This window comes from Plecotus auritus (genome assembly GCF_963455305.1).
Source record: "Plecotus auritus genome assembly, chromosome: 5".
Lineage (NCBI taxonomy): Eukaryota > Metazoa > Chordata > Mammalia > Chiroptera > Vespertilionidae > Plecotus > Plecotus auritus.
The window spans coordinates 184,050,173-184,073,026 of NC_137776.1; the positions used below are offsets into that span (position 1 = coordinate 184,050,173).

Genomic DNA, 22,854 nt, shown 5'->3' on the forward strand with positions numbered 1-22,854 from the left:
CCTCGAAGGTTGAGGGCGCGGTCCCCAAGAGGCCCTCACTGCTGACGCCAGCTTGAAGGTTGGGGGTTCCCCAAACCCCCGTCAGATTGGACAGCTCACTGGGACCCCCAGACTCGGCTGTTAGGTTACGGTGGGAAGGGGGAGGACAGGAGGAGACGCCCGGGGCTCTTGGCCAGCATCCAGCAGGATGGGCATGGAGCATTGCCAACCCGGGGCTCACCCGGGCTCACTGCCCGTTTCTACTGGGGCTTCGTTATGTAGGCCTGATGGGTATTGACCGATTGATCGATGGAGCGCTCACATGGATGGTCTCAGTCTCCAGGCTGGCTCATGCCCTGTGACCCCAAGGCCCCCGGAACCACGTGTTTGGTGTTTTGGTTGGCCAGGCCCCTCCTTAAAGACTCCCCCCAGCTGACTAGGTCCCCTCCCTGTCGTTGGGCGAGGCCAACTGTGTACTCCCCAGTCTCCCTGGAGCTTTGTGTCCAGGGTAGCCCACACCTGACCTTTGAACCCAGATTGGGGGCCAGGCAGGCTCCTGAACCTGCCTGTAGAGCTTGCGTGGGGGTGCTTGGTGGGGAGCAGGCCCCGGTGCTCACCAGGTTCTGGAGGAGGCGCGGAGTCACCGTTGCGAGGAAGCCTCGGGCAGCCCCCGTGTGCGCCTCGAGGGGGGCCTGCAGAGATGCCGGGGACCCGCTCCTGGGGCTGGGACCCGGAGGAGGATGTCACAGGTGTGGCCACGGAGACGGCAGCCTGTTGGCCCTTCCTGAAGCCAGGGCCTCTTCCGTGAGAGGGTGGTGCCCCCTCCTAGGTGGGTGGGGCGGGGGCTCTGATGTGCTGACAGGCCTCGCTCCCCCCAGCGGTGAGGATCCGCGGGCGCTACGTGGTGGCAGGGAATTTCAGCATCTCGCCCAGCACCAGCCACCCCTCCCTCCTGGAGGACAGCCGCATCGAGTACAGAGTGACGCTCACCGAGGACCGGCTGCCCCGCCTGGAGGAGCTCTCCATCCCGGGACCCACCCAGGAAGACGTGGAGATCCAGGTGACCAGCCGCTCGCTCGCTCGGAGCCCCCGGAGCTGAGTGGGTGGCCGGAGAGCCCCAGCAGGCCCAGGGGCTGCCCCTGGAGGGCGGGCAGCAGGGCTGGGCCTGGAGGAGCTGGTGCCCAGGCCAGCCACGCGGGCAGCGTCTCAAGGGAACCTGCAGGCATAGGAGGGGTGATTAGGGGGCTGAAGGAAGGGGACCCCCAGGCAAGAAGGCTAGAGGGCGGGGCAGACCTCCAGGGCCTTCCTGGCCATGGGAGGAGTCTGGGCTTCCTCCTGGGCGTCCCGGGGGCTGAGGGCTCTGCAGTCAGGCCTGGCCCAGCAGGTGGAGGAGCGAGACAGTGGGGGAGGCCGGTCTGGCCAAGGCTGAGATCTGAGGCCTCAGCCTCCTCCCCTGTGGAATGGGACCGCAGCCCTGCCTCCTGGGGTCAAAGCCTGTTTAAGGAGTGACCCGCCCCTTCCAGCTGCCCCTCGGGTCTCATCTCTTCTGATCTCACCCCAGGCCCGTGCGGGGCTCCCCTCTGTCGGAGGCCCTGTCTCCCACCTCTGCTCCGCGGCCCACCCCTGCTCCACTTAGAGCCTGCGACCCCTTTCAGGCCGCTGTCCTGCCCCCACCAGGCACTTTAGGGTTATCAGTCACCACCCCCCACCCCCCCCTTGAGCTCCTGGAGGCCGGGACAGGGTCCCCCGCTGTGCTGTCCCCAGAACCTGGCGTGGGCCACCTCAGTGGTTGCTCGCTGAGCGAGAGAACGTAGGGCCTCCAGGGAGCCCCTGGATGAGGCCCCGTGCCCCCGTCTCCTGCAGGTGTACCGGCGCTATGGCGAGGAGTATGGCAACGCCACCCGCCCGCATATCACCTTCACCTACTTCCAGCCGAAGCTGCGGGCCTGGGCGTGGGCTGCCACGCGGGGGTCCTGCTCGGTGAGCTGTGGGGCAGGTGAGGCCCGGGCCAGGGCGGGCCCCAGCCTGGCTTGCCCCCTGCCTGGAGGTGGCCTAGCCTCCCTCTTTCTTGCCAGGCCTGCGGTGGGTGAGCTACAGCTGTCTGGACCAGGCCAGGAGCCAGTGGGTGGAGGCTGCCCTGTGCGCAGGGAGCCCGCAGCCGGCGGCCTGGCCAGAGCCCTGCACCCCCGGGCCCTGCCCCCCGTAGTGAGTGCCGCCTGTGGGGCTCTCCCCTGGGTCGTGGGGCCCATGCCGCCTGGGCGGGGCAGGGGCGCTTCCGTGCGTGCTCTCGCGTAGCCCTGGAGGCCCCCTGCGAGGGGCGTCCCCACGCTGCAGGGGAGGACACTGAGCCGCAGGCAGACAGGCGTCGGTGACCCACCCGGGTGCACCTGTCTGCGGGCGGCACGCGCCCCGAGCGCAGGTGGTCACTGTGACGCGGGAGTGATCACCTACCTGGGCGGGCGGGGGGAGACTGGAGGCAGCCACGGAGCGGCTGATGGAAGGTACCCGGCCATCGCCATCGCTGGCCCAGGCAGGTGTGGTTGGTGGGAGCGTAACGTTAGAGGCAAGGCGGTCCCTCCTGGGTGCAGGTGTCCTCAGACTCAGGAGAGCTGGGGCGGGCTGGCTGTCCCTGTGCCGTGTGTGGGTCCCTGAGGGCAGAGAGTCAGCTGGACAGATCTGCCTGCTTCTTCCCCCGCCTCCCCCTCCCTCTCCCCCCCCCCCCCCCCCCAGCCAACCCAGAACCTAGCAGGGGCCCTACTCTGCCGCTCTCTTCCTCAGCTGGGCAGCTGGAGACTTCGGCCCCTGCAGCACCTCCTGCGGGACAGGCCTGCGGGAGCGGGCGGTGCGCTGCGTGCAGGCCCAGGGCCCCCGCCTGAGGACGCTGCCCGCTGCCCGGTGCGGGGCGCTGGCTCCGAAGCCCGCGGTGGTGGAAACCTGCCGTTCCCAGCCCTGCCCCCCCAGGTGAGCACGGGGTGGGGCAGGTTCCCCCCGCCAGGGCTTGTCCCTGCGCTGAGCCCGCCCCTTCTCAATGCCCCCAGCCAGGCGCCGCCCTCCCGGTGACGGGCAGTGGCGGCCCAGACCTAGGAGTGCCAACTCCAGATCCCCTGCCCAGGAGACCTGGACCCACCTCTCTCTGAGCCGCCGGGGCCCTGCTCGGGGAGGGGCCGTGAGGCTCAAGCGAAAGGAAAGCAATAAATGCCACGTCTCATCACTTTCGTCACTGCCCTGTCCAGCTGGCAGCGGCCTCATTCTGATTTGCTGCTAACCGGCCGGGTGCTCAGGGCCCCCGTGCTGTCCCTGTCCCCCGGGTCACTGGTGGCCCACACGTGGCCAGGCTCCTTATCCCCTCTCGCATCCACAGCAGACACAGCGACCACCATTCTCCCCACCGAGGCCGATCCTGCCTCACAGCCCTCCCCACACACATGCAGGCAGCGCTGCCTCGGGGTTGGCACTCGTGACGCGCTTCCCTTCCCTGACCTGGTGACCCGCTTGCAGCCCACACCGCTGGGCAGTGGGAGCCCCTGGTTACCTGGCAGAGGCCCCCTTCGCCTCTGGGAGCAGGCGGTGGGGCCTGTGTCACCGCCCCTGGTGCCCAGCGCAGTGCCCGCGGCCAGTGGCCAGCCCTTCAGGGAGAGGCCAGGGTTGCTTCTTTGTGGGGCCCCTCTTTGGGTTCTTGGGATTTGGGGAGCAGGTTCTCCCTGCCCCGTGGCCAGGCTGCACCGACAGCCGATGGCGGGGCAGGGCCCGATGGCTGTCCTGTGCTGCCAGGTCGGGGGTGTCGGACGCGTGCTCAGTGGCCTGTGGAGCGGACCTGGCCGCACAGAATGTCACGTGCGTGCAGGGGGCAGACGGCCTGGAGGTGCCCGTGACCGCTGGGCCCTGCTCTGCAGACCAGACGCCGGCTGCCCTCGAGGCCTGCGTGGAGGGGGCCTGTCCTCCGGGCTGGGGCCCTGTGAGTGTCCTGGGCGTGGGAGTGGCTGGGCCTCTGGGTGCTTGTCGGGCTGGGAGAATGGGGAGCCCTGGTCACCGTTGGCCTCCCGGCCAGAGTGAGAGGACTGTCCTGCAGGGCTGCCTCTGCCGGAGCCCGGCCCGAGATGCACTTAGGAACAGCCCCTTCCCGGGCAAGCCGGGCTGAGGGGACCAGGCCCTGTTAGGGTGCTGCACAGAGGAGGGCTGCCAGGCCCCCCCTGGCGTCCAGGGCTCGAGGCTGGTGCTGCTGCTTTCACACAAAGGTGCTGGCCAACCCTGTCCGCTCGCGCCTGGGGCCGCTCACTGCCCCTGGGGTCTGCTCACTGCCCCTGGGGTCCGCTCACTGCCCCTGGGGTCCGCTCACTGCGCCCGGGGGCCGCTCACTGCGGCCGGGGGCCGCTCACTGCGCCCGGGGGCCGCTCACTGCGCCCGGGGGCCGCTCACTGTGTCTGGGGTCCGCTCACTGTGTCTGGGGTCTGCTCACTGCCCCTGGGGTCCGCTCACTGTGCCTGGGGGCCGCTCACTGTGCCTGGGGTCCGCTCACTGTGCCTGGGGGCCGCTCACTGTGTCTGGGGGCCGCTCACTGTGCCTGGGGGCCGCTCACTGTGCCTGGGGGCCGCTCACTGTGCCTGGGGTCCGCTCACTGTGCCTGGGGGCCGCTCACTGTGCCTGGGGGCCGCTCACTGTGCCTGGGGGCCGCTCACTGTGCCTGGGGGCCGCTCACTGTGCCTGGGGGCCGCTCACTGTGTCTGGGGTCCGCTCACTGTGTCTGGGGTCCGCTCACTGTGCCTTGGGGTCCGCTCACTGTGCCTTGGGGGCCGCTCACTGTGCCTGGGGTCCGCTCACTGTGCCTGGGGTCCGCTCACTGTGCCTGGGGTCCGCTCACTGTGCCTGGGGGCCGCTCACTGTGCCTGGGGGCCGCTCACTGTGCCTGGGGGCCGCTCACTGTGCCTGGGGGCCGCTCACTGTGCCTGGGGGCCGCTCACTGTGTCTGGGGTCCGCTCACTGTGTCTGGGGTCCGCTCACTGTGCCTTGGGGTCCGCTCACTGTGCCTTGGGGGCCGCTCACTGTGCCTGGGGTCCGCTCACTGTGCCTGGGGTCCGCTCACTGTGCCTGGGGCCCGCTCACTGTGCCTGGGGGCCGCTCACTGTGCCTGGGGTCCGCTCACTGTGCCTGGGGTCCGCTCACTGTGCCTTGGGGTCCGCTCACTGTGCCTTGGGGGCCGCTCACTGTGCCTGGGGTCCGCTCACTGTGCCTGGGGTCCGCTCACTGTGCCTGGGGTCCGCTCACTGTGCCTGGGGGCCGCTCACTGTGCCTGGGGTCCGCTCACTGTGCCTGGGGCCCGCTCACTGTGCCTTGGGGGCCGCTCACTGTGCCTGGGGTCCGCTCACTGTGCCTGGGGGCCGCTCACTGTGCCTGGGGTCCGCTCACTGTGCCTGGGGGCCGCTCACTGTGCCTGGGGTCCGCTCACTGTGCCTGGGGGCCGCTCACTGTGCCTGGGGGCCGCTCACTGTGCCTGGGGGCCGCTCACTGTGCCTGGGGGCCGCTCACTGTGCCTGGGGCCCGCTCACTGTGCCTGGGGTCCGCTCACTGTGTCTGGGGGCCGCTCACTGTGCCTGGGGGCCGCTCACTGTGCCTGGGGGCCGCTCACTGTGCCTGGGGGCCGCTCACTGTGCCTGGGGGCCGCTCACTGTGCCTGGGGGCCGCTCACTGCGCCCGGGGGCCGCTCACTGTGCCTGGGGTCCGCTCACTGTGCCTGGGGGCCGCTCACTGCGCCCGGGGGCCGCTCACTGCGCCCGGGGGCCGCAGGCCAGTGGCCGCAAATCCACTCCCTCAGCCCCGCCCGCAGTGACCTCACGCTGGTGCAGAGGCCAAGGCGGGGTGTGGTGACGCATCAGCATCGCTGGGGGCCTGGAAGCAAGTCTCCCTGGGGAGGGTCAGCAGGGGGCGGGGAGGACAGCCCGGGGGTGCTGGTGAGCACTTTCTCCTGAGGGATTGGGGCGGGTGGGCGTGGAGGTCATCGGTGGGGTGCCCAGACCCATCAGCTTGGTGCTTGCCCCCTGCAGCTGGACCCCCAGCCTCGGGAGGAGGAGGCTGCATCCGCACCGGGCGGCCCCAGGCTGGGGGCTCGTGCTGCCCACGTGTGGACGCCCCTGGCGGGGCCCTGCTCCGTCTCCTGCGGCAGAGGTGAGGCCCCTGAACACCCAAGCTCACTCGCTAGCTCTTGCCTGCCTGCATCTGGCTTAGTTCTAAGAAGCATTTGGTGGCTCCCAGAAAATTCCAGCCACGCGAGAAAGTGCCAGTGTACGAGGAGATTGGGGCCAAGTGCAGACGGCCCTGTGACAGTTCCATGATTGTCCCAGAGACAGAAAAGATCGTAAGACGTATTGGCACCCAGAGCATGTTTTTTTGTTGTTTTTTTTTTAAAATATATTTTACAGAGAGGAAGGGAGAGGGATAGAGAGCTAGAAACATCGATGAGAGAGAAACATCGATCAGCTGCCTCCTGCACACCTCCCACCAGGGATGTGCCCGCAACCAAGGTACATGCCCTTGTCCGGAATTGAACCCGGGACCCTTGAGTCCGCAGGCCGACGCTCTATCCACTGAGCCAAACCGGTTTCGGCAAGAGAGCATGTTTCTTAAGGTCCAGAAAAGCTGGGAGAGGTGGGCCCCACATCTAGCTCTGCACGCCTGGTGCCAAACCAGAGGAACAAATGGAAGATACACAGCGGCCTTCGACTCCCACCCGCTCAGTACAACCTCCACTCGCTCAGAACGGAGCCAGAGGTTTCTTCTGAGGAGGTTCCCGATGCGTTTGTGACGAACACAGTAGGGTGTTTGTAGAGCAGTTCTCATACTGCCTCTTCGTAAACCTACTATGTGCCAGGCACTTCGTAACTCCCCCTCCAAAGTCTTTATACATATCCCTGCAAGTTAGCCATCCTCATATGAAAACCCTAAGGCTCGGAGAGGCTGGGTCATCTGTCCAAGGTCACAGCTGGTACGTGGCAGAGCGAGCCCTCGGCTCGAGCTCTTCAGAGAGCTGGCACCTGGGGTCCTGGCTGAGCCTCCTCCCGGGCCCGGGTCCCTGCTTCCTTCCTGCAGGCCAGATGGAGCTGCGCATCGTGTGCGTGGACTCCGCCCTGGGGACAGCGGTCCAGGAAGAGCTGTGTGACCCGGCGAGCAAGCCGGGGAGCCGGCGGGAGGTGTGCCAGGCTGCCCCGTGCCCGGCTTGGTGAGCGGGGAAGGAGACTGTGCGTGGGGCAGCAGCCTGGTCGCCCTCCTGCCCTGGGCTGTGGCCCCCTACGGAGCTCCGGCCTTTCCTCCCTGCAGGTGGGAGACGCGCGCCTTGGCGCCCTGCCCAGTGACCTGTGGAGGCGGGCAGGTGCCGCTGGCTGTGCGCTGTGTGAGGCTGGACCGTGGACGCGCCGTGCCCCTGCCTCACTCCAAGTGCTGGCCGGTGCCCCGGCCCAGCCGCCTCGGGGAGTGCAGCCCGGAGCCCTGCCCCGCCAGGTGGGCCCCTCCAAGGAGGCCGGTGGTCCGAGGGGTTTCGTGGGGCTGTGGGGAAAGCGCATGCACAGATCCGGGCGCTGTGGGCACACGTGGATGGCTCATTTTGTCATCGCCTGCTCCTCACTGAGCACCCACTGCGCCAGGCACTGTGGTGGCACGAGGGGTCACAGCAGGGAACCCGACAGACAGCATCTGCCTCCCCGAAGCCCATGCTGGGGACGGGCAACGGGCGATAAGTCAGACAGACAAGAGACGGCTAGTGACGGGGGTGATTGTGCCACGTGGCCGAGGCAGGGGGAGGGGGTCCCGGGGTGGAGAGGCTGGGATTCCCTTTGGACACAGACATCTTAGCAGGACCCTGGCCCCTCCCACTGCCTTTGGACCCATCTGTTTTCTGTCCTCCGCTTCCCCTTCTGTAAAATGGGTTCTTCTGATGTTCTGTCCGCTGTGCCAGCCCCTCCGTGGAGACGTAGGGTGACCCCCCAGAGAGAGTGCCTCCGCAGGCCCTTCCTGGTGGGGAAAGGAGGGGCCCCCTGGCTGTTCGGGGTTCTCCCCTGATGCCGTTTTGCCCCAGGTGGCGGTACAAGCTGGCGGCCTGCAGCGTGAGCTGTGGGGGTGGGGTGGCGCGGAGGATCCTGTATTGTGCCCGGGCCCACGGGCAGGATGAAGACCAGGAGATCCTGCCGGACACCCAGTGCCAGGGGCTGCCTCAGCCAGAGCAGCAGGAGGCCTGCAGCCCGGAGCCCTGCCCGCCCAGGTCAGCAGCCCTGGGGTGTGTCCAGCCGGTGGCCTGAGCTCCCGGGGTGCAGGCGCCAGGCCAGGGGCCATGGGGGCTAAGGATGGCTCCGTGGCTCGGGACACAGTCCTCAGGAAAGGAGACCACCTGGCAGGCTGTGCCAGGTGCCAGAGGTGGCGTCCAACCCTGCACAGGCCGCGCTGTGGGTTCTCACGGGGTGGGTGTGGGTGGCGCTGGGCGGACACTCCATTGGGTGAAGGAGGCAGATGGGGTGGAGCCTGAGGTGGTCCCAGTGGGAGCCGAGCACCACACTCACACAGGGCAGAAGGATGCTCAGGCCGGGGCGGGGGGGGGGAGGGGGGGTCCGAGACCCGGCTGGGGCCACGGGAAGAGCGCACAGTCCCCTCGCCGCCTCGTCCACAGTCCCCGTGGTTCCTCACCGCACCTGCGCGTTTTACTTCGTCTTCAATAAGCTTTTACCGATTGCGGAGAGGAAGCGGGGGTTGGGCGGGGGGGGAGCGAGAGAAACACTAGTGATGAGAGAGAGTCACGGATTGCCTGCCTCCTGCACGCCCCGCACTGGGGATCAACCCGCAGCCCGGGCCTGTGCCCTCACCTGGAGTCGAACCCTGACCTCCTGGTTCGTAGGTCGAGGCTCCACCCCGGAGCCCCGCCGGCCCGGCGCGCTTGTGCGTTTTAATGACGTGACGCCTTCCCGTGTCGTACAGGAAGGTGACAGGCTTAGTAGCTGTCCTCTTAGTGCCACGTGCTCCTCCCACCTCTCCTGTTTCTAAAGAAACACACCTTACGGATGAGACTCTTACATGTTAACCCTTGAGCTCATCTGTGCTTTATTTGGGGGAAGTTGGGAAGTCGGGAGCAAGCTTTCTTTTTCCAAATGGCTAACCAGCAGAGCTTGAGTTCCTCCCGGCGGCCCCTCATCGCGTCCGGGAGTCGTCCGTCTGTTAGATCCAGGGGGAGGCTTTCTGCCACGTCCTCCCCCTCCCCATTCCCATCCCATATCAAGTTGTCTTAAACGGCAGCTTTGTGACCCATTTGCCATTCCTACCAAAGTGTCTGTTGGCGTCATTGCTTGTGCTAATGCCACTGTCCCTGTACCCCACTGTTTTCCACGTCACATTTAGAGGTGCAGGTGACCTGGGATTTATGGGAATTGCACACACTTGAGGTCTGGCTCCCCTTGCATGTCGCTGTGGCCACTCTGGCCTCCTTGATGTTCTAGAACAGCCGTGGGCAAACTACAGCCTGCGGGCCGGATCTGGCCCGTTCGGCTGTTCCATCCGGCCCGCGGAGCCGAAAGAGCGGAGGGTTCTCTTGCTCTCCCCTCCGCTCCTTTACTTTGAATTTATATTAGTTCACACAAACACTCCATCCATGCTTTTGTTCCGGCCCTCCAGTCCAGTTTAAGAACCCATTGTGGCCCTCGAGTCAAAAAGTTCGCCCACCCCTGTTCTAGAACATTCCAGGGATGCCTGACTCAGGGCTATCCCTTCACTCAGGCTCGACTCAACAACCAATAGGAGGTGGGGGGGCCCTCCCTGAGCACTGATGCAGAATGGCACACGCACCCACCCACGATTCTCAGCTTTGCTTTATTACTCTTTTTTAAGATATGCTTTTATTGATTGTTTGGAGAGGGAGAGGGACAGAGAGAGAGAAACAGCCATCAGCTGCCTCCTGCACGCCCCCTACTGGGGCCTGGGCCCTGTCCTGGCCGCGCCATCCGGGGGTCTCTTTCCTGCAGGTGGAAAGTCACATCCCGGGGCCCCTGCTCAGCCAGCTGTGGCCTCGGCACCGCCACCCGCTCCATAGCCTGCGTGCAGCTGGACCGAGGCCAGGACACGGAGGTGGACGGGGCGGCCTGTGCGGCTCTGGTGCGGCCGCAGACCAGCATCCCCTGCTTCGTCGCTGACTGCACTTACCAGTGGCACCTCAGCACCTGGACGCAGGTGAGGCCGCGGCTGGGGCGGGGAGTGCGTCCGACGAGGGTCCTCACGCAGGGGACCCTGGGAGCTTCGTCACTGTGACGCCCCGAAAGGAGATGGAGAGCAGGCGTGGGGGGCGGGGCAGTTGGGCCCCTAGAGAGGAAGACAGCAGGCCTGGAGGCGTGGAGGGCAGCGGGCCTCAGAGCCCGAGGTCGCAGATACAGGAAGGTGAGGGGCAGACAACCCCATTCCCCCCAGACAAGCAGGTGCCACCCGGCCCAGCACCTCACCGGGCACCAGGAGACAGCGGTGAGTAGGGCTGGGCCTCCGGGGCTCGCTCGCGGTGTAGAGAAGAGGCAAAGCGGCAAAGCGGAGAGCTGCCTCCCGCCTCGGTCAGAAGGGCCGGCGGCATGGGCCGGGGAGATGAGGGCTCAGGAGGGCAGTGCCCGGCAGGAGGGCAGGGGGGACGGCTGCAGGGACAGACCGGGGGACAGGGGTGGCGGGTGGCCATGTCTCCTGATCCCTGCTCCAGGGTCTGGACACGCAAAGAGGCCTCAAGGGTGACAGGTGGGGACGTGAGCTCGAATCCCTGCTCCTCCTCCCTCTGACCCATGCACGGCAGCCTCTGAGCCTCAGTGGTCTCGCTGTGGGATGGAGACAGGTACCCGCCTCCAGTGTGTGTGAAGACTAGGTCATGCCTGGCCCGTGTCACCTGTCCTCGTCCCCGTCGGGAGGGTCAGCCCAGCTCCTCCCCCTCTTCCCTGCAGTGCTCCGTCTCCTGCGGGGATGGCGTCCAGCACCGGCTCGACACCTGCCTGGGACCCGAGGCCCAGGGGCCCGTGCCAGCCCACTTCTGCCAGCACTTGCCCAAGCCCGTGACGGTGCGGGGCTGCTGGGCCGGGCCCTGTGCAGGGCAGGGGACGCCCAGCCTGGCGCCCCGCGAGGAAGCCGCCGCTCCAGAACAGACCACGGCTGGCCCTGCCGCTGCTTCCCCCGGGTGGCCCCAGCCCTGGGCCCGCCTCCTCTCCCAGGACAGCCCTCGGGGGGCCAGTATGTCCCTTCCTCCTTGCTGTCTGGGCAGCTGGCTGTAGGAGGGGTGCAGAGGGTGCAAAGCTGGGGCCACTTTCCACACGGCCCGCCTCTCAGAGCATCCAGGAATGGTCTGCGCCCGGATGGTGACATCCGACCCCCGCAGCCCCCACCCCTCACCTGAGAGGGCTTCCGGCTAGGCCTAGGAGGGCATCAGCCCTCCCCACCCCCGCCCCCCCACACACACCTCAGCCTCCTTCCCAGCAGGGAACACCCCAGCCCTCCCCCCCAGGAATGCCCCAGCTCTGTCTCCTGCTCCCTGTCCAGGTCCCTGTGGCCGGCAGCACCTCGAGCCCACAGGAGCCATCGACTTGCGCGGCGCCGGGCAGGCTGACTGTGCAGTGGCCATCGGGCGGCCCCTGGGTGAGGTGCTGACCCTCCAAGTCCTGGAGAGCTCCCTCAACTGCAGCGCCGGTAGGTCCAGGCCACGAGAGCTCGTGCGCCCCTGGATGGGGGGACGGGGGGGCGGGGGGAGAGCCAGCCTCACTGCCCGCGCTTCCAGGGGAGATGCTGCTGCTCTGGGGCAGGCTCATGTGGAGGAAGGCGTGCAGGAAGCTGTCCGGCCTGACCTTCACTTCCAAGGCCAACACCCTGGTGGTGACGCAGCGCCGTGTGCGGCCGCGAGGCGGAGTGGTGCTGCGGTACTCCAGCCGGCCTGCCCCGGGGGCCTTGCACAGAGGTAGGCAGGCACCAGAGCCTCCCCCGCCCCCAGGGGCTGGCTGGGCTGTGCTGCTGCCAGCGGGGCGGCGGGCAAGCGGACGGAGCTGTACCTTCCTGGACACCCCCTCCCTCCCCGCTGCGGGGGCCAGGGCCAGCCTGTGGGAGTGAGTGGTCAGCATGAGTCTCAGGATGTGACCCTTCAGCGAGATGGGCAGATGGGGCTTCGGCCACACCCTCACCCCGTCCCTCAGGCCCCCACAGCCCCAACGTCCTGGCCCTCGGGGCCTTCAAGACCCTCTAGGACCCGCTGTCCCTGCCAGGCCCTGTGCACAGGCCTCCTCACCCGTGGGCTGTGCTTTTCCCATCGGTGTCAGGGCTAGCCCCCTCCCAACAGCCCACGCTGGCTGAAGGCGCTTCCCTAGCCAGTTCCAGAGGTTCTGCCTGCCCGCCCCACCCCCTCTTGCCAGGCCCCGGGTGAGAAGTGGGGCACTAGAGGCTTCTTTCTCCATAGAGATCTGAGGGGCCGCCCCTGCCCTCCACACTCAGTGGTCCACGGGCGACTGTCTCCCTTCCCTCTCACCGCTCCTCGCGGCCAAGCCTCCCACATGCAGGTGCCCGCCCGGGGAGGCCCAGGCGGTGCAGGCAGGAGGCCCTGCGGTTGGAGGCTCCGTGTTCAGCACGTCTGCACGTGTGACTTGGCCGAGTCCTCCTGAAACCACTGCCCAGTGCTTGCTCTCATCCTCTCCACTTTATTTTTTTATTTTTAATATATTTTATTGATATTCTACAGAGAGGAAGGGAGAGGGAGAGAGAGTTAGAAACATCCATGAGAGAGAAACATCGATCGGCTGCCTCCTGCACACCCCCCACTGGGGATGTGCCTGCAACCAAAGTACGTGCCCTTGACCGGAATCGAACCTGGGACCTTTCAGTCCGCAGGCCGACGCTCTATCCACTGAGCCAAACCGGTTTCGGTTCATCCTCTCCACTTTACAGAGGAGGGAGCTGAGGCTCCAGCGTGTGAAGCCTTGGCCTGGGATCACACCGTGGGAGGTGGGGTTCAGTGGGGGCTTCTGCCCGGGCGTCCTGGCCTTGGCCACAGCGCCACACCGTCCCCCTTCCTGCTCGCCAGCTGGGAGCTGCTCTGGCCCCTGGCCTCTGGCGGTAGGGTCTTTCGGGGGCTCCTGCCTCCTGGGCCACGCCCAGTCCGTCCCCTGCTCTCCCCTGCAGAATGTGACACGCAGCTCTTTGGCCCCCGGGGAGAAATTGCCAGCCCACTGGTGCGTTCGGATGGGAGGAACGTGGGGGGCTGCCGCATCTTCATCGACGTGGCTCCAGGGGACCGTATCGCCATCCGCGCCCTGGCCGCTGACATGGGCGCCGAGGGAGCTGATGCCAGCTACATCTCGGTGAGGCCCCCACGCGGGCAACAGGAACGGCTGGCTCTTGCTATGGTCTGGACAGCTGTCCCCGGGGACGAGGACCGGGGTGCCGGGGTAGAGGACCCCCCCAGTCTACTTCAGACCAAAACCTTCAAAAATTAGTGAAAGAATGGGAGAAAGCTTCTCCACGTCCTCACCAGCAAATGTGGATTGTACCCCACAAGAGAGAAACAGAAAAGACCTGTTCCCCCGTGGACAGCCCCTTAACCCAGGACTGAAGCATCATGTTAGAGCCCGGTTCAGCTTTGCCAGGAGAGGGGCAGCCCCCCCCCTTGAGGTGTGTGCGTTTGGGGGAAGTGTCCTCTGCCCGGTATCAGCTCCTCTGGACGAGGCAGCCTGACGTGGAAGAGAGCAGACCCGGGCCAAGTCCCAGCTCAGGCGCCCTCACTGTGAGCCCGGGGGAGTGGCTGGCTCAGGGGCCCTCACTGTGAGCCCCGGGGAGTCCCAGGCTCAGGCGCCCTCACTGTGAGCCCCGGGGAGGCCCAGGCTCAGGCGCCCTCACTGTGAGCCCGGGGGAGTGGCTGGCTCAGGGGCCCTCACTGTGAGCCCCGGGGAGGCCCAGGCTCAGGCGCCCTCACTGTGAGCCCGGGGGAGTGGCCGGCTCGGGTGCCCTCACTGTGAACCCGGGGGAGTCCCAGATCAGGGGCCCTCACTGTGAGCCCGGGGGAGTCCCAGGCTCAGGCGCCCTCACTGTGAGCCCGGGGGAGTCCCAGCTCAGGCACCCTCACTGTGAGCCCCGGGGAGTCCCAGCTCAGGCGCCCTCACTGTGAGCCTGGGGGAGTGGCCGGCTCGGGTGCCCTCACTGTGAGCCTGTGTCCTGGGGGGGTCACTGTGCCTGCCTCAGCGGGCTGTGGGTGGGGATTAAATGTGACCTGTGTCCTGGGGGGGTCACGGTGCCTGCCTCAGCAGGCTGTGGGTGGGGATTAAATGTGACCTGTGTCCTGGGGGGGGGGGTCACTGTGCCTGCCTCACCGGGCTGTGGGTGGGGATTAAATGTGACCTGTGTCCTGGGGGGTCACCATGCCTGCCTCAGTGGGCTGTGGGTGGGGCTGAGCGTAGATCCTTGTGTAGCCAGGGCTCCCTGAATGCTGGCTGGTTTTCATTTGTGCCCTGCCCTTCGGGGCTGCCCTCCTCCCAGATCCGGGACATCCACAGTCTGAAAACGACAACATTCCGCGGGCAGCAAGCGCTCTACTGGGAGTCGGAGGGCAGCCAGGCCGAGATGGAGTTCAGCCAGGGCTTCCTGGAAACCCATGCCCGCCTGCGGGGCCAGTACTGGACACTCCAATCCAGAGCGCCCGAGCCCCGCCCTGCCCCGCCCTAGCTTCCTCTCCCAGCACGCCCCTCAGGTGACCCGTGGGCGAGTGAGGGGGTGCTCCCTCCAGTGTTGGGAGGGAAGCTGACATTTATGAGCTGCTGGCTGCCTGGCCGGCTCCGGGGTGCTTCCCAACCTGAATTCCCTCCCATCTTCAGTATCACCGTTAGCACCTCCTCCAACGGGCACAGCGGTAGGGGGCACACTCTGGAAAGGCAGCCCCAGCCCTTCAGGTACCAGTAAAAAGAACGTGCGGTCTGACTGGCGTTTTCTTCACAAAACCCGTCCAAATGTGCTTGCACACCCACCCCACAGCACGGCGGGCTCCCCGGCCGCGGTCGAGTTCCACACTCGTTCCTGACCTGATCAAACCTCTCGCCACTCCCAACGGTGTTCTTCCTACCCCGGGGGAGAGGCGATGGGGTGTGCAGTCACCCCTGGGCGCTGATGCTGGCTCACCTGTTCACTTTCTGCCAAGCCCCGCCCCTCGGCTAGCCCATTGGGCGGATTTGTGCACCTGGGCGTCCTGCGCCTCCAAAGCCAGCCCCCTATGCTAATGAGCGCGAGCCCCGCGGGCACACCTCTCCATCGCCCCGGAACTCCGCCCCCTATGCAAATAAGGATCAGCGCGTCGGGCGCTGCTGGCCTCGGCCCTGCAAGCCACGCCCCCTATGCTAATAAGGCCGCCTTCCCACAAGGCAGCGCACTGGCCAACGCGGCCGACTCCGGAGCCCTTTGTGAGGGCGGTGGGCTGGGCCGGGTAGCGGCACCATGAGCGGCTCTGGCGGGGCGTCAGCGACGTCCGTCAACTCCGCGCCGCCTGCGCAGGAGGAGGGCATGACATGGTGGTACCGCTGGCTGTGTCGCCTGTCGGGGGTGCTGGGGGCCATCTGTGAGTACGCGGTCTGGGCGAGGGGCGGCACTGCCGCCCACTGCGCATGCGCGCCTCCAGGGGCTGGGACCTTGGGGCGGGGGTCTGCGGGGCATGCGCGGGGCGGGGGCGTGGCGGAGCGGCGCCCGGCCGGTTGCTATGGTTACCTGCCGCGGCCTGGCTTGTGGGTTTCCGGGCTGGGCTGGCTGCTCTGGGGACCTTCCAGGAGGGAACCTGAGCGCGGCGGGCGCGCTGGACTGGACGCGGCCCAGGCCCGGGGGGACAGTGCGCGCCGGCCCCGGGCTCCGAGTCCGCCCGGAGGCTGCTAGCAAAGCGCCGGCCCGGCCTGGCCCGAGGCAGCCCCACCTGTTGACTTGGGTGTGGGTGGGGACGCGGCCGCCTTCACCTTTGGGCGAAAGTTGTTCATGAGCGGGGCGGGTGCTTCCTGAGGGTCAGCGGTGCGGGAGGAGCGGGCGGGTAGTGAGCTGAGGGAGGCGGCCAGTGCGTTCCCTCTCCTGTCAGCTCTGCCCGGCCATCCTTCATCTCCCCACCTGCCCCCCAGCCCCGGCAGGCGCACGCCCCGACCTCAGGGCACCCCCCCCCCCCACCTCGGTTTCCGGGACAGTAGGCGGATTTCGCACAAGCCCCCAGGAGAGCCTTCGTAGGAAGGCCGTCTCCTCCAGAAGTAAAATAAAGACCAGATGGCAGGTCTTGCAAAGGCAAATACACGTCTGTTTGAATGGCCCGCTGTCTTCTTCCTGTTGCCCTCAACACTGGATGAAGGGGTGGGAGAGGGCACAGCGGAGGTCTTGGGAAGGAACCGGAAGCCTGGCTCAGAGACTGGGGTCCGGGCAGGGCAGGCCCTGGTCAGATCAGCCAGAAGGAACATTTCCAGCGCCCCCTTCCAGTCCCATAGTCCTCCCAGCTGGTGGGCGTGGGGAGTCAGGGGTGCAGGGTTAGGACTGCGCTGCCCGGGCCCTCCCCCAAATCACAGGCGGTCCCGGGTCCCTTTCCTGCTGTCCAGCATGTCTGTGACTTTGTAGAAGGGGCTGGTGGGCTTGAGCTCAGGCCTTAGATTCCATCCCCTCAAGTTGGATGAGCTGTTTCCCTGGCCGATCAGGGGGGTGCTGTCCCTCCTGGCTGGGGTGGAACCTGGTCCTCCCCAAGGCTGGCTGTTGGTGGCACAGTGGGGGTGGAGTCGGTGCTGAAGGTGGAGCTTCCACTGCAGCAGGTGAGATGGGGGTGGGAGGAGGGGGAGGGAAGGTGGGAGGGGGGAGTGGGGGGTTAGGGGGTACGGGGTGCATAGCTGACAAGCACAGAGCAGTGTTTTCTCGTGGGCGCTCGGCGTCATGGCCCTGAGCACCCCGCCTGGATGTGTACGCGGCATGCCCAGGACAGGCGCCGCCTTTTTGGTGGGCAGGAAGTACGTCTGTTACTTGGGAGGTCTGGGGGGCACTGCAGCTGGGATCACTTTGCCTGGTCCCCCTCCCCGCTGCCTCCTGCATAGGGTTACACGGGAAAACTGGAATTCCAGCCGCGCCCGGCTCAGGTGCACAGGCGCCATGCAACTTTAATGACCTGGCGCTGCTGGCTGCTCCTCGGGCCTCACCAGCTATGGCGCTGGCTGGGTCCCTGGACCTGCCTGGCAGGCTGCCGGCATTCTTGGTGAAGTTGGGCTACGTGCTGTGGAGAGAGGAGGGAGCGAGTGTGGCAGACCCTGCTCGTAGGGTGCAGTGGGGAGGGGTGGGCAAAGCTCCACATTTGGGGCATCCGAGAAGTCACTTCCAAGGGTAGAAAAGGATGCACCCCCCACACACACACATGATCCCTTGCCGTGCCAGGGTAGGGGGCGGGTGTGGGACTGGCTGTGCAGGAGAGAAACAGGCCTGCGAGGTGAGGACACACCCAACCATGGCCCTGGCTGGCGTGGAGTGGGAGCTGGGATTGGGACCCAGGCCTGCCTGTCCTGGCTGTTCTCAGAGGCAGCCCTGGGAATGGGGGGTCGGAAGGGATTCTGACGTCACACGCCGTCTCCCCAGTGGCCTTCGCGGCGGACCCCGTCCCTCCCCCGCTGCTAATCCTGCCGTGTCTCTTGCTTTCAAGCGTGCGCCATCTCGGGCCTGTTCAGCTGCATCACCATCCACCCTCTGAACATCGCGGCGGGCGTGTGGATGATGTGAGTAGCGCGCCTTCCTACGGGGCTGGGGCCACCGTGCGGATCTCCTCCTCCTCCTCCTCCGTGCCCCGCGCTGGCCTTTCCTGAGCCCTGTCAGGGCCGGGCCTGGAACGCCCACCCCGGCCTCTATTGGGTGTAGTGTCTACAACGTCAGACTCCGCGGGCACCAAGTCCACGGCCATGGGCCTCGCCCTGGGAGCCCTGAGGCCGTCCTGGCCACCCCACGACTACGCGGGAAGGAAGGTTTCTGACGGGTCTCAGTCAGGTGCCGGGATCAGGCGGTCCAGCCCCAAGTGGGCGAGCAGTGCTGGCTGCAGGTGGAGCAGGTCAGAGTGGGCGCGGGTCAGGCATTAGAACGCCCTGACGGGTTCCTTGCCCACCTCCTGCCAGGTAGCTGGGCCCCGTGGGAAGGGAAGGCAGGGGTGAGAACTGGGCAGAGCAGCTCCGGCTGCATCTGACACCCCCAGGCAACGAGAAATGGCTGAGCACCCCGCAGGGCCCCTGCCCATGTGGGCTGGAGCTGTGCTGGCCGAGGCAGGGGGACAGGGGGACGGCCGGACGGGACAGGCCCGACAGGGGAAAGGCCCTGGATCCTTGGGAGAGGAGGAGCTGGCCGAGCACTGTGGAGGGCATGCTGGGAGGCCTGGCCGTGTGGGAGGTTGGCGGGGCGGGGGGGGGGGTGGGGGGGCAGGGCGCGTGCAGGGTGAGCTGTGCAGAGTTCCTGCTCTGGCGGGCCGGGGCTGGGGGAGGGCTTTGGGGTGCCCTGAGCCTGTGTTTCTGCCAAATGAGGGTACCCAGGGACCTTTCCCCAGGTCTGGAGGTGGATGGAAGGGTCCAGGGTCTGTGCTTGACCCAGCCACAGAGAACACGAAGACTGAGCATGCACCCTCAGTCCCCATGGCCGAGCTGTCCCAGCCTGGACACGGGCTGAAGGCCTAGCTGTCCCCAGCCTGGACACGGGCTGAAGGCCTGTCTGTCCCCAGCCTGGACACGGGCTGCCATAAGGCCTGGCTGTCCCCAGCCTGGACACGGGTTGCCATAAGGCCTGGCTGTCCCCAGCCTGGACACGGGCTGCCCTAAGGCCTGGCTGTCCCCAGCCTGGACGAAGGAAAGACCCCGATTCTGGCCTCAGGGGCATTCCGTTCAGTTAGGGGCAGGGGACGGGGCGTGGTGAGATGTTGGCGGGCCCAGCGGTCAGCACGCTCCCTCCCGCCTCCAGCACGAATGCCTTTGTCCTGCTGCTCTGCGAGGCGCCCTTCTGCTGCCCGTTCATCGAGTTCGCCAACACGGTGGCGGCGAAGGTGGACCAGCTGCGCTCCTGGCAGAAGGCCGTCTTCTACTGCGGGTGAGGGCTGCGGCGGGCCCTGGCATGCTCCCCAACGCTGCCCGGCAGGGACCTGATGGGGGGGTCAGACGCCCGCGGCCGCTCGGTGGAGGTTTCACCTGGGATTCCTTTGTGGGCATCATGGTCGCTGATACAAGATGGGACCCGCCGCCCCGTCGTGCACGGCTCTGCTTGGTGTGCAGTAGAGAAAGGGCCCATCAGTTGGGACCGTGAAAGGCGTTTGGGACATTCGTGCCGGTGTCTGTGCAGCTTTCCCGAGCTGGACGCCCGGTATGAAGGGAGATGCACACGCAGACAGTACACGCTCCAGACGCGGTCTCCCGCCCGCCTCTGACCCACGCAGCTCGGTGCTCTCCACCGCTTCTGGCAGCAGCCGCGCGGGCTTGACTGTCTCGCTGGCCTTTGGGGGTAGATGCGACGTGTCCATTTCCAGGGTTCCTTCCCGTCCCGGAGCCCAGCAGTTGGGACTGAGCTCAGATGTGAGTCCCGCCCCAGAGCCATCTGCCCTGAATCTAAACACAGGGTCACGGAACACTGCATCTTCGCGTCCTTGGCCCGCATCTTCATCCTTTGGACGTCAGCAGGCAGACGTATTCGTTAAACATAATTTGGAAAACAGGAGATTGTTGCCCCAAGCCCTGCTCCCTGTGGACATTTTGACGTGTGTCTCTGGGCCTCCAGGCGGTGGGTGTGTTAAACCTGCCTGTTACAGCTATAGCCGTTAGAAGGAAACCCGTTCCTGTGCTTTTATTTTATTTTTATTTTTATTTTTATTTTTTTAAATATATTTTATTGATTTTTAACAGAGAGGAAGGGAGAAGGATAGAGAGTTAGAAACATCAATGAGAGAGAAACATTGATCAGCTGCCTCCTGCACACCCCCCACTGGGGATGTGCCCGCAACCAAGGTACATGCCCTTGACCGGAATCGAACCTGGGACCCTTGAGTCCGCAGGCCGACGCTCTATCCACTGAGCCAAACCGGTTAGGGCCGTTCCTGTGCTTTTAACATTAAACGTTATGACGTAAACGTTCTCAGAATCCCCACGGGGCTCCCCCAGGTCACGTTTACCGATAGGATTAGTTCTTCAGCGGGCCATGCGCTCCTGCCTCTGTGAAGGCGGTCTAAACCGACCCTCGACCTTCGCCAAAACTCCCTGTGCTTAAGGGATGGCCTCAGGACGCATGCCCAGGTGTGGGGCCACTGGGTCCGGGGGTGCGCTCGGTTAGAAGGTCTCGGGGGGACTGGGCTGCTTCGCACAGAGGGGAGTGTCTGGTTTCTCCCGGCCACCCCCCATGCTCTGCACCGTTCCCACGTTGTGTCTGTCATCTGAGGCGAAGTATTTTTCCATGACCGCATTTTTCCTTTGGGAAAAGGGTCCAGTTTACTTTTTACCTATTGGCATCTCAGTGTTCCCCTCAGTAGGTCCTGTATGTCTCTGTATTCAAGATTCCTTAATCCTTTGTCAGATTTCCTGCAAACGTTTGTCGAGGGGCTGTTGTTTGCCTTTAATTTTATTTTGACAGATTCCCCCCCTGTGGTCTTTCTGTTGTTGCTGTAGTTTCTGTTATTGCTTTATCACTTCCAAACTTTGTGACTACACTGGCCCCTGAAGAACGCAGGGGTGAGGGGTGCCAACCCCATGCAGTCAGATCCCCACGTATAACCTTTGACCCCCTGAATACGGAAGTGTTAATAGCCTGCTGTTGACTAAAAGAAGCCTCGTCGGCAACATAGACAGCGGGTTGACACATATTTTGAATCTTACAGGTTTCATATACTGTATTCTCACAATAAAGTAGGCCAGAGAAGAGAGACATACAGTCGTAAGGAAGATGCCCGGCCGGTGTGGCTCAGTGGTTGAGCATTGACCCATGAACCAGGAGGTCAAGGTTCGATTCCCGGTCAGGGCACGTGCCTGGGTTGCAGGCTTGATCCCCAGTAGGGGGCATGCAGGAGGCAGCCGATCCATGATTCTCTTTCATCATGGATGTTTCTCTCTCTCTCTCCCTCTCCCTTCCTCTCTGAAATCAGTAAAAATATATTAAAAAATCGTAAGGAAGAAAATAAAATATATTTAAATGCACTGACAGCGCTGTGCACATTTATCGGAAAAGTCCGCACACGTGTGGACCCGTGCAGTTCCAACCGTGTCCTCTCCTCTGCACCTCACGCTGTGTGGGCCGGGGGAGGCCAGGGCGCACGCGTGGGAGCGTGGGCAGCCTCGTCCAGGAGGTGGCAGGACGGCATGCTGGTCCAAGTCCCCCCACGTTTCTCCGTGTTTTCCTGGCCTAGTTCATCCCACCATCAAGGGTCAGCCCCGCGGGTACTTGAACCCAAGGGGACACCTGCCGCCAGGTGGCGCCACGCTGTAGTTGGGACCAGAGAGGACAGCCAGAGAGCAGCCGGTGCCCCGAACCTGGCAGTGAGGCCCATGCCTCATGGGGTTCCACCTTGGGCCCTTCCTTGTTGACCTGTGGCAGGCTGTCCTGTGCTGCTGGGAGCCCGCGTTTAATCAGCGCCCGCTGTCCCAGGCGTGGCGTTAACTCCCGCACATGCCCGGCCCTCCCTGGCTCAGCCGCAAAGCCTCTGAGGTGTGATCCCCACCCCACAGGAGAGACTGAGCCTCAGAGAAGTTAGACAGGCTGCCCACAGCACAGAGCCGCCGGCACAGAGCCGTACGGGACTGAACGGACCAGAGGTGTCCTGGCCGCCTGTTCGTATGAACGGGAGCGGGTGGACCATCTCAGTGCTGTTTAGCCTTTTTGGGTCACAGACCTTCTCAGGAATCCGATGGCGATACCCAGAATCGGGCAGACCAGGTCATGGGCGTTGGAGGACTTAGGTAGCCCACTGTGAGCCTCTGTCCCAGTTGATTTCTGGGGACCCTCCTGTACCTGGTGGTCAGGGAGGGGGCTGGGTGGACGGGGGATGCCTGGAGGTGGGTGGCGGCTGCAGGTGGGGCATACCCCGTGACCTCTGCCTCTCCCTCTCCCTCAGGATGGCCGTCGTCCCCATCGTCATCAGCCTGACCCTGACCACTCTGCTGGGCAACGCTGTCGCCTTCGCCACCGGCGTGCTGTACGGACTCTCTGCCCTGGGCAAAAAGTGCGTCCGCCGTCCCAGCCCGCCCGGGCGGGGGGGGGGGATCTCTCCTCGTGCCCCCCGAGTCTCAGTGAGGAGGGTCTGGCAGTGGCCCTTGTATCCAGTTGTGGAAACTGAGGCACAGAGGTGGTCAGTGATCCGTCAGCATCTTCGGGGTGTTCAGCTCCAGGGAATGAGCAGGATCCGTGAGGCCTCCTGGGGGTCAGTCTGGCCTCGTCAGCCTGTGGCCGGGATGGTGGACAGGGCTCGTGAGAGCCTCCCCATGCAGGCCCCCCTGGCACTGTGGCAGATGCCACCCCAGCCTGGCATCCAGGCAGCCTGCACCACTGTTAGAGGTGACAGGACACGTTTGCCATCGAGCACCAAGCTCTCTGGGGAAACCTGAAGACCCGGGAGGCTGTGCCTGCAGGTCACGGTGGGGTTGCTGGCCAGGAACCAGGTAGTGGCTGGGAAGGCCGTGTGCCTGGGGCCTGTCCCTGCTGTGACCCTGCCTTGCTGTCTCCCTAGGGGTGACGCCATTTCCTACGCCCGGATTCAGCAGCAGAAGCAGCAGGCTGACGAGGAGAAGCTCGCAGAGACCCTGGAGGGGGAGCTGTGATGCGGGTCCAGGGCACCTCCCCACCCTCTCGCTCCTCGGGTTCTGCGTGAGCAAGTTCAAGAGGATAAGCCCTGAAGCACTGACCCTGGGGACAGCCTGGAGG

General features: G+C 65.3%; 2 protein-coding genes across 3 annotated transcripts in view; both read left to right on the plus strand.

Moving 5' to 3' along the window:
- Positions 1 to 14,915, plus strand: part of ADAMTS13 (ADAM metallopeptidase with thrombospondin type 1 motif 13) — a gene marked incomplete at its 5' end in the record, with an annotated part of 28,576 nt that extends 13,661 nt beyond the window's left edge. Inside the window, 14 exons of the mRNA XM_080669386.1 lie at positions 858 to 1,039; positions 1,843 to 1,975; positions 2,055 to 2,184; positions 2,758 to 2,940; positions 3,751 to 3,934; positions 6,018 to 6,138; positions 7,060 to 7,189; positions 8,042 to 8,224; positions 9,969 to 10,173; positions 10,917 to 11,199; positions 11,506 to 11,652; positions 11,741 to 11,917; positions 13,129 to 13,307; positions 14,479 to 14,915. Of these exons, the coding sequence (XP_080525512.1) occupies positions 858 to 1,039; positions 1,843 to 1,975; positions 2,055 to 2,184; positions 2,758 to 2,940; positions 3,751 to 3,934; positions 6,018 to 6,138; positions 7,060 to 7,189; positions 8,042 to 8,224; positions 9,969 to 10,173; positions 10,917 to 11,199; positions 11,506 to 11,652; positions 11,741 to 11,917; positions 13,129 to 13,307; positions 14,479 to 14,664 (2,423 nt within the window). The 3' untranslated portion in view covers positions 14,665 to 14,915. The remainder of the gene's footprint in view (positions 1 to 857; positions 1,040 to 1,842; positions 1,976 to 2,054; positions 2,185 to 2,757; positions 2,941 to 3,750; positions 3,935 to 6,017; positions 6,139 to 7,059; positions 7,190 to 8,041; positions 8,225 to 9,968; positions 10,174 to 10,916; positions 11,200 to 11,505; positions 11,653 to 11,740; positions 11,918 to 13,128; positions 13,308 to 14,478) is intronic.
- A 485-nt stretch (positions 14,916 to 15,400) lies between these two features.
- On the plus strand, positions 15,401 to 22,854 carry CACFD1 (calcium channel flower domain containing 1). Of its 2 annotated transcripts, XM_080669334.1 has the most exons (5): positions 15,401 to 15,547; positions 17,630 to 17,702; positions 18,922 to 19,047; positions 22,049 to 22,156; positions 22,661 to 22,854. In XM_080669334.1, exons 1-5 carry the CDS (start codon positions 15,427 to 15,429, stop codon positions 22,749 to 22,751), a joined length of 519 nt encoding a protein of 172 aa, XP_080525460.1. In that variant the 5' UTR covers positions 15,401 to 15,426; the 3' UTR covers positions 22,752 to 22,854. The 2 variants fall into 2 exon arrangements, with proteins under 2 accessions (XP_080525460.1, XP_080525461.1); XM_080669335.1 differs by lacking the exon at positions 18,922 to 19,047.